Source organism: Penaeus monodon, chromosome 38 (assembly GCF_015228065.2).
Source record: "Penaeus monodon isolate SGIC_2016 chromosome 38, NSTDA_Pmon_1, whole genome shotgun sequence".
Taxonomy (NCBI): domain Eukaryota; kingdom Metazoa; phylum Arthropoda; class Malacostraca; order Decapoda; family Penaeidae; genus Penaeus; species Penaeus monodon.
In genome coordinates this window covers 21,327,581-21,340,080 of record NC_051423.1, presented here as the reverse complement: position 1 = coordinate 21,340,080, position 12,500 = coordinate 21,327,581, and the positions used below count along the sequence as shown (strand labels likewise).

The window sequence follows — 12,500 nt, the reverse complement described above, 5'->3', positions numbered from 1 at the left end:
CCCCCTCTGGTTGCAGTTTCTCCCTAGGTGCTTTATTCTATACTCCTAATCATACAATCTTTCACAGGCACAAATTTGTTTACAGATCTAGTAATCTTTAGATAAATCATGCTCTAGTAGTGGGCATTTCTATATGTAAAAAAGTGATGGTAGATGTCGAGACATGAATTGCCTGTATGAAATGTAAAGACCTTGGGAGTGATAGAAGTTTGTGAATGGGACAGTCATGGTACAACCTTGAGCCACAGAGGCGTTGTTCTATTTGCATTTATCAATACTCTGTATCATCCACAAGCTGAATTTAATATTTTCAACCATTTCCTGCCATTCCTTTAAATATGAACAGCTTGGTTATTTAGAGGTACGAGATGGACCTGTGGAATGCATTTCTATTTATTGATTTTACGAATTGGTAAATTTTCCATGCATGACTTGAGTAAGTTGTTTTCTTTCTTGCCTAGATTTAATGAAGGTCTGAGTTTCGTCCTTTTATGATAATTATATATAATGTACATTAAGTATGCCTTTCAGATAATCTAATGTGCATCACAATTTTTAGGTTTGGAAAAATGACTTCTGTATTATTATTCCAAATTGTTTACCATTTATGAAGGGGCACCAATATTTTATCTGAACAATCCATATTAGTCATGTATCCCATAAGACTTACAATTGTTCATGCCTATTTCAGAGGTAATTTGATTGACAGCAGTCGAGATAGTTAATATCAATCAATCATATACATATACACATTCAATATCTTTCCCTTGGTTTTTGGTAGTTCCCTGAACTCCTCATAATTCGCTCATTTCTTGGCCATAACTGTAATACCAAGTAATACTTGGAAAACTAAGTTTAGATGACACACCATTGACTTCTTTTTAAAAATTCATCTGATACTAAGATGCCGTTGCTGACTCATTATCTTTCCATTCACTCGATACCTGTAGGAGACTGAAGATTAGTGGTAGATAAGGTGTAGGTCTATTAGCCCTGAGTAAAGCCTCCTATCACCAGATGCAGATTAACCTGTTGCTAACAAATATATGTACCAATACTTTTATGGGCATCAACAAAAAAAAATGAAGTATATGGATGCATAGTGCCAACAATAATTAGCCCACTCTAGCTACTCTGGCAGGAGGATCAAGCCATGAAAGACCTTTCGAAGCAGCTTGAGTAGGAAATAGTTTTGATGTACAAGTAGCTGTAAGATTTCTTATCAACTGCAGTCTTCAATGTGGTTGTGTTTGTATGTTTTTTTGTGGATCACCTTTCATGGGGAAAGGTAAACACTTCCATGGCAGTGCGTAAGGCTTCTGGCATTGAGTATGAGGGCATTGGGTCTGGAAATAAGTTGCATAACAAGATTAGATAAGAAAAGAAAGCTTGTACTTTATGTATATCGCTTCTACTCTCCCCTCTCAGCCAAGATGTAAAGGAAGTTGATATGCTTGATTACAAGTGGTCATTTTAAGTTTTACAGTAAATGGTTTATTGTAATTTTATCATTAACTAGTAAAGTAAAATATGTGTTTATTAAAGAAATCTGCATTTCTTTGACTTGTATATAATTTTCATGCACTCCATTTGAGGAATTTGTGAAACAGATAGGCTCATAGTTTGAAATGAAATGGGCACAATAAGTAAAGAAAGAAGAATTTACTTCAAAGTCAATCAACATTCTTGTACAGAACGTGTAATATTTTAAACAGTGTCCAAATTGTTTCCTCATTGTGGCCTTTTCATTTCACCAGTGTACAAGTTTTATATCCTATTTATATAACATTGAACTTTAATCAGGGCAGTCCACCTCATGTCAGATTGGTCTATTTAGCAACTGCAGAGAACTATGGGAAAAGTATTAACAGAATTGAAAACTGATTGGAGACTATAGCAAAGAACGAACAATAAATTTGTTATAAATTGAGAAATTTAATAGATGGACATCCCTGAAGCAAGATCATGCCTAATATTGCAAACGAAATGAAATGTGATATTACAGGGAAGCTGTTGTGAAACTACCACTCAGCTTGCAAAAATGGAGGGTAAGGCAGTGGTTTGTCTGTCTGCTCAGTTTCATGGAAGTTTTGTGCAGTTTTTTCTTACCATTGAAACCTCAACCCACAATTTGGTTTCCAAGGATTTGGTCAAGATATTTGTGTAACATTAAAAAAAAAAAAAAAAACTAATCACAAAGGGGTTTCATTGTGTAATTTGTTCCAGCTTTGGCCCTTCTTTTGTTTTTATTTTATAATTAATGTACATTAGAGCATTTGAAGATTCACATACTGGTACATTAGGTGTGATTGGAAATCCATTAGTCATAAACAGTGTTATAGTGGGTGGGGAAAAAGGGAATTTGGTGAAAATGTTTTAATAAAATGTGCAGAGGAATCTTCAAGTGCTGGAGCAGTTGTAGTAAAATATTATTAACAATTCTTGTCTGGTCTCCAACAAACTAATCCCAGAAGGTGTCTTTTTTCTTTTTTCTTTTCTTTTCCATCATAACATAAGCCAGCAGGATTGAGGTGTAATTACTTTGGATGTATGTATTTTTGTTTCTTGGAGTGTATGTATTTTTGTTTCTTGGAGTGAAGCTTATCAAGGTGAAAAAAGTGAATGTGCTTGTTTTTTTTTGGTTAATACTGATTTGATTCTGTATTTCTGTATAGTTTTGTATATTTAATTTATCTATTTATTTATTTTGTTTTTGGTTGTTGCATGTTTTATAAAAAGTAACCAATATATGAATGTCGACAAGACCATATCATAGCTTGTAGTAATCTGTTTGAAAAGCCGAAAGATCAGTCTTAACAGTAAAAATAAGAAGAAATGCCAGTGTTACTTGTGTTGGTAAATCCATTTGATTGTGGATTTTAAATCTTTCAATTACTGCATATGAAGGCAAGCAGTTTAATTTTTGGAGATTTAGAAGCTGTAAGGGAACAGTTTGTTCTCTTGGTTAGATAATAGAAATGGGACATTTATCACAAGTAGATAACCCATTTAGATCTTGAAATGTATATTTAATTGGTTTCATAATATGCCAGCAAAAATAAGCTAACTTTAGATTTCCAGATTTGCTTATGCTGTCTACTAAATTTTTATCCTTGGAATTTTCACTATTAAGGGCTGGTATTAGAAGTGATTCTGAATTAGCAGCTTGATATTAATCCAGTGCCTCTGGGTGACCTGTAGTTTGTCATGGCAGGCTTGGCCGTAGCTACTGAGGATAGGTCATTTGGGACTGTGTGATGCATGTATTACTTTCTTAGGTACCCTTAAGCCCAGATGTCACATCCATTGGGGTATTGCCAGATGGAGAAGAGAATGCGTCATACTCTGATTGGCTATTTTGTATAAATGGGGCAACATTTATGACCTAAATCATTCACTGCTTTCCCTTAAAGATGTTATACACCAAAAAAAAATTGCACTGATGCTGTTGCTGTTGCTGTGAATTTGTTGGTAACCTTTGCAACAGTTTACAGCATCATTCTCCTTGTGTCAACTAATTACATGTGTGACTATCTTGAAGTATTAGATAGAAAGTATTGAAGCTATGGGACTAACAGCCTTGTATATAGCTGCATACGATCTCCTGCATCTTAAGATTTGGAAGCAATAACTGTCCTATTTTTTTTATCCCTTAATAAACCTCATTCTATCTTTCACACTGCCTAACACTAAATTTATTGAAATACACTTAACTTGCATGAATAGGCTACTTAAAGGTTTGATCTTAACTACTTTAATATCTCAATATGCTGAAACCATCCCATCTTGCATACAAATAAAATAACTATTAGTGACAAACATTTTGAGTAGTGTACTGGCAGTCTGAAATAGGCCCAGGAGGCAAACCCAGTCAGCTGTGCATACTCCCTAGAGTAAAGGCCAATCATACCTCAAATTCTCCTGGAGGCATTGGGTTAATGATTTGCAATATCAGTTGTTGAGGTTTTAGTTCCCACTCCAACATGTGATTGACACCCCAAGTTCTTGGTCGATCTGGTGAAAATTTCTTCATCCCTAGGTAATGTATATCACTATCAAAATTATTTTTGATAGGTTTAATTATTTTAGATTTTAAGACCAAACACAACATTGTTTACATTATTATTTTAAAATTTATTACAGGAATAAGTAAAATCATGGCTGAGGCAAAGGAAGCTTACATCTCCATCCTGGAGAAGAAGTTAGCTGAGCTGACTGGAATTGAGGTGGATCAGATCAAGAAGAATCAGGCAAGTAGTGTAACTTTATTTACTCTGAATGTAGGAATTTGAGGGGAAATGCTAAAGAGGAAATTGCATCTTCATAAACGTTTTATTTCCAAAAGCTGTATTCAAACTTGGCTATTGATTTTCAGTTCGCAAATGCAGCAGATGAGGCTGTCGCCATCCGTGAGATGGCTTCATATGTAGAGGGGATTGTTGTACAGCAGGCTGGTGTTGCTCAGGCTGGTACAGTCAGTCCTCAGATTGCACAGATGTTTGCCCATATCAATGCTGAATTGGGTAAGTTTTTGTTTAAATTGGTGTCTTTTTCAAAATCTGAAAGATAATTGTTCTTAAACCAAATAGGTCTAGTGTTTCACTGGTGGCCAGGTGGCTGTGCTGGATCATATTGTCTCTTTATTTATGGATGCCGAAGAATGCATGGGACCTGTGCAACCCTAGAGACCTTCCACACAGCTTAAATGTTTTTTTATATGCTTCTTACAAGCGACTCTATTTGCAGGTGAGGAACGAGGTGCTCATGCTTTGCCGCCTCTCAAGTATGATTTCAATGCCCTTGAACCCCACATCTCCGGCATGATCATGGAGATCCACCACACAAAGCATCACCAGGGCTACATTAACAACCTAATTGCTGCTACAAAGAAGGTAGGCATTCGAGGAACTTTCTTGTACTTTGGTGTATCTTAGCCCCTGGCAGCTGAATCCAGTAATGTGACCTTCATATAATATAGGCACCTTTTTGTATGCATCCACCCCGGTTAGGTTTTTGTTCTTCTCTAAGGGCTCTTTAGCTGGTTTTGTCAATCCTTGTAAATGTCAAAAACCATGATTGAGGTAGCTGTACCCTCCTCTCTCTCTCTCTCTCTGGTGTCTGTGCTGTAATGCAGTGGCATGCTTTTCTTGCCTTTGACCTAAGTGAATAGCCTTAAATTACTTTATGGCATTTTTGACACCATTCTTCGAGCAGATGCATAGAAAGCCAAAAGTAATGCATGTTACTCTTATTTTGACAAAATAGTTAATATTTCTGGGAGAAGCAGATGAGGAATAAACCAGAAAGTAGGGAACTGTCCCCTGTAGAATCTTCCCTCCCAGGCAGAGGGGTATGGGGTAAAGAAAAGGTTTAGGGAGAGATGGAGGACAAGGGAGGGACCCAAAGGGAGAGAAACTATGACGTAAGATCTGCCGATGAGCATTCCTTATTGTTTATGGGTTGGGTATGGTCTAGCTGATTTACATGATTTGTGGGACCAGGGATGGTGGGTAAATATATTCTTCAGAGAGAACCATAACAGAAAACAGGATCACTCAGTAGCAGCTAAAATAAAATATAATTGACACTGACATAGGCATTGTTGTATATTTCATTGACGCTTTGATGCTGGCATAGGTGTCACCATAGTGAAACGGTGATACCATTCGAATCTTGTGCAAAAAATTTACCAAGAATGTATCAGGGTTGCATTTTGCAGTGTACACCTCATAACACCCTCCCTTCCCCTCCCACCCTAATCTTGCAGCTAAATTGAAGCCTTTATTTTCCAGTTGGTGGAGGCAGAGGCTGCCAATGATGTGAATGCAATGAATGCCCTTCTACCAGCTATCAAGTTCAATGGAGGTGGCCACTTGAACCACACCATCTTCTGGACCAACATGGCTCCTGATGCTGGTGGTGAGCCAGAAGGAGCAATTGCACAAGCCATTGATGATAGCTTTGGATCATTCCAGTCCTTTAAGGTGGGTTTGTCATGTGATGGTTGGTTTTCATGTTGCATATTTGGCAGACTTCTGGTCTTCTAAAACCTTACAAGTAAAAAAAAAAAATTTGCTGGAACACTGGTATGATTGCTTCATACACTTTTCTGATTCTGTTTGTTTGCCCTCTGCTCTTTTCTCTTTTTTTCTCTCTCCTCTCTTCTCCCTTCTCCCTCTATCCCTGAAGTATAATCTACTTTCTCTTCCAGGACAAATTTTCTGCTGCCAGCGTTGGAGTGAAAGGCTCTGGCTGGGGATGGCTCGGGTATTGCCCCAATAACAACAAGCTTGAGATCGCCACTTGCCAGAACCAGGATCCCTTGCAGATCACTCATGGTAAATTAAGACTAAACTTTTTACTGATTGCAATTGGGTAAAAAGTGGCGTGTTAAATTTGTTTAATGCAAACAGTGACCCATTTTAAGCATACAGAAAATGATTCCTAGTAATTTGTACATACATACAATCATTGCACTGTATTACTTGCATTGCAGGCCTGGTTCCATTGCTCGGTCTTGATGTCTGGGAGCATGCTTACTACCTTCAGTACAAGAACCTCCGTGCAGATTACGTGAAGGCCTTCTTCAATGTCATCAACTGGCCGAATGTGAACGAGCGTTATGAGAAAGCTTGTAAGGATGCAGGTCATTGACTCCTCGGGGCAACCAAAGAACAGTGTCACAAGTCGTTCTCCCACCTGTAACTCAGAAGCTGACTAGCTGTTGTGATAATGCACTAAGCTGTCTTCAAGATGGTTTCATTGGGTGCCCTCTAAAAAAAATTATTTTTCATTTCAAGACCACAGAAGTTGCTTTTTGTTTTTGGTTGAAAATACTCTGCAAAGACATTCTTCGCTGTTACTAAAAGGGCATGGTCTTGTGTATCAGTATATAAGTACATCAATGCATACTCATTTCTGGTCAGTGTTTATAAAGTGTTAAACACACCCTTTAAGTATTACAATATAAGGGATTTATAACCAAAACTAGTATTTCTCTCCTTCCTTGTTTCTGGCATTTAATTTGACAGTTGCTATGTAGATGGCGGATAAAGAAGGTAAAATACACACTGCAAACTTTAATACTTTTTCGTATGATTTATAAAGTTTATAATATGAAATTCGGAAATACTGAGAAAGTTTAGTGAAACTATTACATGGATATTTAAGAGTTTAATTAGGTATATTTAGTAGCTGAAAATGCATGACTACAAGTCAGAAATTACTGGGGAAAGATAAAACCGTTAACTTGGCTTGCCTGATTTTGTGAGATGCTTTTGATCTTTGCCGCATGTCTTTACAATGAATTGCAGGCTACAAATATACAACTGATATTGCGTTCTAGATGGTTGTCATACCTAGCAGGTAACAGCCCAAAAATAGGTGTTACAACTTTTACCTTTTTACGGCTGCTGAAGAAAAAGGTATAAATGAGAATGAAAATACAACTCTCCGTAAATGTGAAAATGCTCGTTCTTTTGTACTTTTCGTGAAACTTCGCCTGGCACATTAAAGCCTTACTAGACGAGCGGGCGTGTCCTAACAGGCTTGCCCGTGAATGTACACAAGGCTGAGTAGATGACTGGGCAAGGCGTGTCCGATAAAATGCGTTACGTAATCATGGCGCCTTCGTTCATCGGCCCTCGGGTAATTTGACGGTTTGCTTGTCAAAGGGCACGCCCGCTCGTCTGGAAAGGTTTTCTAAAAGCCAATCCACACAAGCCTACTTGGAATCTCAGCCCTTGTATGGTCTTTTCTCCCCCTCTCCTTTTCCTTCTACTTGAGAGCCATGCTGAAAGGATGAAAAATAGGCTTTCAGTCCTGAATGCCTCAGAGCCATGGGCTGTCCTGAGGGTTTTTTCATTATTTCAGGTTCACCATGGCTAATAACGAAGTTTTTTATCTTTGTTAGGGGCATTAAGGCTTGTCTCTTCATCAACAAGCCTATCTAGATTTGATTTGATTTTCCCGACCCCTGCCTCTCCTTTGACCACGGCCCCTCGATGTTTGCTGGCAGCTGTGTCCATTCTGAATCATCCACCGGGTCATTACTCAACCTTCAGAACACACCCCTTCCTCCCCTAACATCCTCCACTCCATCTCCTACTGCACAGTCTTCATTATTGTCTACTCCCTTCCTCCTTATTACTATTCATTGTTATTGTCGTCCTCCCAACAGTACTACCTGGCTCCGCACCACCCCATCTTCCTCCCGCCCTCGTCCTTCTACTGCTTCCACCTCTACAGACCTTTTGAGTACTCTTTTTGGCCCAGACAAGTGGGATCGATTCTTTGTGGTTCCCCTACAGCCCTTACTCTGACAATACCCTTCTCTTTCAACAGGTTCCCAATAAAAAAGTAAGCAAAGTTTCCTTTCCAGTCTTTAAGAGCGATCACGCCTTGTCATAGTTACATCTGAATCCCAAGCTCGTTCACTATCAACTGCGCTGGCAAATCTATTCCTGCACAACCTCACTCCTCCCTTAATACTTGTACAGGAACTGTTTTCGTCTCCCCAACTGATTGTCCTGTCTACAACAAGGACTGGTGAGACTAAAAGCGACCTGCTTGCCTGCTCCGTCGACTATGATGTAGCGGCAGTATTGCAGTATTCCTCCCAGAGACCAGCATTAGTTCTCCACCAATACTGCTAAGATTAGTTTCCATGGACCTTACCTCCCCTCTGAATTTTAAATTGTTGGAGTGTCCTGCCCTGTCCTACCATATCGTCAATGTCAGATACGTTGTCGTTTTGGCCACCCAGCCAAACACTCGCTCCACAACCTGCTGACCTTCATGTGCCCAACTTGGTCATGACCGTTCAAATTGCTCTACTCAGCCAGTCACGTGTGTCAATTGTGTCAATTTGGAATCTGAGGTAACAGTTCTCAGATTCAAACTAGGATTTATTCTACGTGAGGATAGACATGAAGCACACGACAAGTTTTTTCTCTCTACCTATTCCAAAACTGTCCTTCGCTCTGCTCCCCTCTCATTTTCTCAGAATGTCTCAGCATCTCCCCCAGTATCTCATCCCTCTATCCCAAACCATCCTATCTCCAATCCTTCTCCCTCCAGTCAAATTCCTGTTCCAGTTTAAATCTAGATACCCCAATCTCTACCACTTCCCCGATGCCTATCCCTCCTCCTCCTCACTCTACCTGTCGCACTAGACTATCTAAACGTCCACCCCATCTTCTCCATCCTGTAATTCGCCCACCTTTTCCTCTGCTCCTTGTACATCTATCCCCTCGTCTCCTCACAAGAAAACCTTTATTTCTCAGACCTCCCAACCCAACTCCCCTCCAGAAACTCTTGAAGACATCCAAAACTTCCTAAACTTGATCCAAGAGAACGCTCCGCCCCTTCATCCACCCTCCAATCCCTCTATTCCTATTCGCTCTACATTCAAAGTATTTGCCGATATCTACCCTCCTCCTCAAGTTCCCTCTACCCCTATTCCTCCCACAATCTCCCAACACACCCTCATCCTCTCCTTCTCCATGTGCACTACCATTCTCTCTTCCATCCCCTTTATCCTTACCACTCCCACCTGGATGCTCAAGTGACTCCCTTATGGCACAATGTCGTCCTCAGGATCCCTCCCCTCCTGACATTCTTCCCGATACTTCACCACCGTCCCCTGTTCCCTCATCTCATTCTCTGGATTATACTCCTACTTCTCCAACTACCATTTCTACCCATATTACCAGCTGATTGTTTTACAATGGCTCTTTTGCTGTTTCCCTCATAGACTGTTACTTTTTCTTCAGACAGGTAGACGCTCTCCAATTGATTTAATGCCCTTTAATCTAAACCCGTTCCCCTTTTACAAATCCTCGCCATCCTCTATTTGTTCTCCGCTCTTTGCCCCTTTTACTACCATTACCATTCTACAGCGCTTTATAACATCTGACTTCTAACACGTTTTATCCTAATTGTTAACTTATTTTTACCCTTTTCGTCACAATACTTTATCACATAATGCAATATGACATTTGACGTCTAGCACATTTATTTCTTTTAACCATTGGCCATTCTGGGAGTCCACAAACATTACTAACGCTGAATTTTTAATACGCCGCTAATGACAGATGTTGATGGGGCAGAAATTTTTCAGTAAATAATAAATTGTCTGGCAATTAATTAATAGAAGGAAGCGACTAGAGCAACCTCGTCTCCGCTATGTTTTATGAGCATGTTGGTTCAAGAGGGTTAAAAGAGACGGACGAAACTCATCTTCACAAGTATCAGTGAGCTGAATTACTTGATTGCCCTTGTTTTAGTCATATTCTCACTGAAATGAACTGGCAACACATAACGTACTCAAAACACATACTGTTTTGAGAGAATCTCGCAAGCCAGTCGAACCACAGTTTTAACACTTAACAGATCCAGAAATGAATCATGGTTCACGGGGCCAATGACACGTATGAGAGAAGGGTTTAGGAATGCTTCTGGGAAAAAATTAAATCTGAGACATTTGAAAGACTTTTTAGTCGTGTGTGTATATGTTTGAGTGCTTCGTGACTTTCCTGACTTCCAAAATCAGACTGTCGTGTACTTCTATTTGGACCTTTAAGGTATCATCATTATACAAACGGAACACTTAGTCAGAGAACTCAGCCACCCCGAAACACTTGGAAGAACGGAATGAAAAACATGTCCAGGAAAAAAAAATCGTGCTTTAAATTCTGAAACTAATGTAATATCGAATTGGACCTCGGATGCTTGGGAACTGTCAGAGAGAGAAAAAAACTACTGGAGAACGGACCAAATCAACATCAACATACATTTCAATTAGACTAAATTACAAAGCTGTATACCCAACGCATACACAATTAAGAGTGAGGGAGTAGTATATGCCCCTAGTCGCGCTCGTCCACACCTCGTCCACCACGCCAAGTAATCTCCTTCTGTGAGGGAAAAGGGTGGGGGAAATACCAGCGATATATATGGGACATCAGAGACGTTGTGAGCCACATGCCGTCTGGAAAACGACATGCAGGACGCCCACTGCCTCACCTACCGATCTCTTGCCAAGTCAGATAAGCGGAAGAAAGTGAGAGATAGGTGTAGCCATTGACTTTGTGAACAAGAGGAATCCGGATCGACTGGCCTTATAACATCTGGCAAATTGCCTTCGTCAGGAACCCCAATCCCTTTCTCGTTGTTGAGGAGGGGGGGGGGAGATTAACCATTCTGGAAATCCACAAACATCGCCTTGTGAACCAAAAAAAAAATTAACTGGGGACTTCGCCCCTAAACCCCACCATATTTTGACCCTACGGAGATGTTGACGCAGCAGATTTTTTTCAATAAATATAAACTTGTCTGGGGCGGTCCGAGGGGCCAGTAACTCCATCCTGCCATTTCTTCGGGTTATGAGGCTTACGGGAGTGAGAGGGAGGAGTCTGTCTTAAGGAGGACCCGTCTCCCATATAGGTTTTAGGCCTGGAGAGTCTTCAAAAAGCCGAACAGGAGACCTGCAGTGGTCAGGGAAGAAACCGGGCGTTGGTCTGCATCCTCTCCTTGCTCCAACATGTTACGATACACCAGCTGAGGCCAGAAGGAAATGGAGGACATGCGGAGGGCAGGGCGAGCGAAGACCTCCTCCTCCAACAGGGCTTAAGTGTGAGGAACAGCTTAAAGGATGGCCGTTCGAATTCATCTCGCATGCAGCCGGCGATAGGGATTTCAAGAGATTTTTCTTATTTTCCTCTCTTCACATGCAAATTGTTAACTAGTACCCTTGGGGACACTGCTATACTACTTATTATCACTCTTAATACTCCCCTGAACCAAAGTGATGAACGAATTGATGATTTACCAAATATATTCATGAATAATAGATATATTATTCCACTTTTTTCCGGAGCTTTGTGTTTTTGTATCAAGAATAATACTTTCAATTTTACGTGTGGTTCCAATCTTGAAAGGTTTACTCTGTATCAAAGATTATTTCAATTGGCTATTAAATACACACCAAAAATAATTTCATAGTTTTAGTAAAGATTTTATTTACATAGAAAAAATAATAATTCTAGTCTCTTGTCTCCTCCTTGGTGATACAAAATGACCCTAGTCAATGTCACCTCACACGCCACACGGAAGTCAGAACTGTTTGGCATTAGTATTAATCACTCTTAATAAGAAATTATCCTCTGTCGTCCGTTTTACACATCTACGTACGATCACGGATGATACTGAACAAGCAACTGGCCTCTACCGACCCCGCTGACCCAGCATAGACCACAGTGGTGCTCATTTGCAAGACCAGTAGACTATCACCCTTATGCCTCCGAGACAAAGTATCTATAGTGCCTTGTAAAATCCCTAAGTTTTATCACCGCCATAGGTCTAACACCACACTCTGTAGCTTCAATGGAATGTGGAGTTCCCCTGCATTACCATTCCACCTGCTATGCATCCATTGGAAAACCAACGGCTGTATACACAGTGGTTTATAATGGCTTCCCTAGGTCAGGATTAAGTCTGGC

At 40.1% G+C, this 12,500-nt stretch overlaps 1 protein-coding gene across 2 annotated transcripts in view; it reads left to right on the top strand.

Moving 5' to 3' along the window:
- LOC119596951 (superoxide dismutase [Mn], mitochondrial-like) overlaps positions 1–6,987 on the top strand; it is an 8,948-nt gene extending 1,961 nt beyond the window's left edge. The window contains exons 2-8 of one of the 2 annotated variants that reach the window (XM_037946340.1): positions 2,006–2,048; positions 4,144–4,250; positions 4,376–4,523; positions 4,747–4,892; positions 5,793–5,984; positions 6,212–6,338; positions 6,497–6,987. In XM_037946340.1, the coding sequence (XP_037802268.1) occupies positions 2,006–2,048; positions 4,144–4,250; positions 4,376–4,523; positions 4,747–4,892; positions 5,793–5,984; positions 6,212–6,338; positions 6,497–6,654 (921 nt within the window). In that variant the 3' untranslated portion in view covers positions 6,655–6,987. The remainder of the gene's footprint in view (positions 1–2,005; positions 2,049–4,143; positions 4,251–4,375; positions 4,524–4,746; positions 4,893–5,792; positions 5,985–6,211; positions 6,339–6,496) is intronic. The other variant, XM_037946341.1, reaches the window with a different exon arrangement.
- Positions 6,988–12,500: the final 5,513 nt, after the last annotated feature.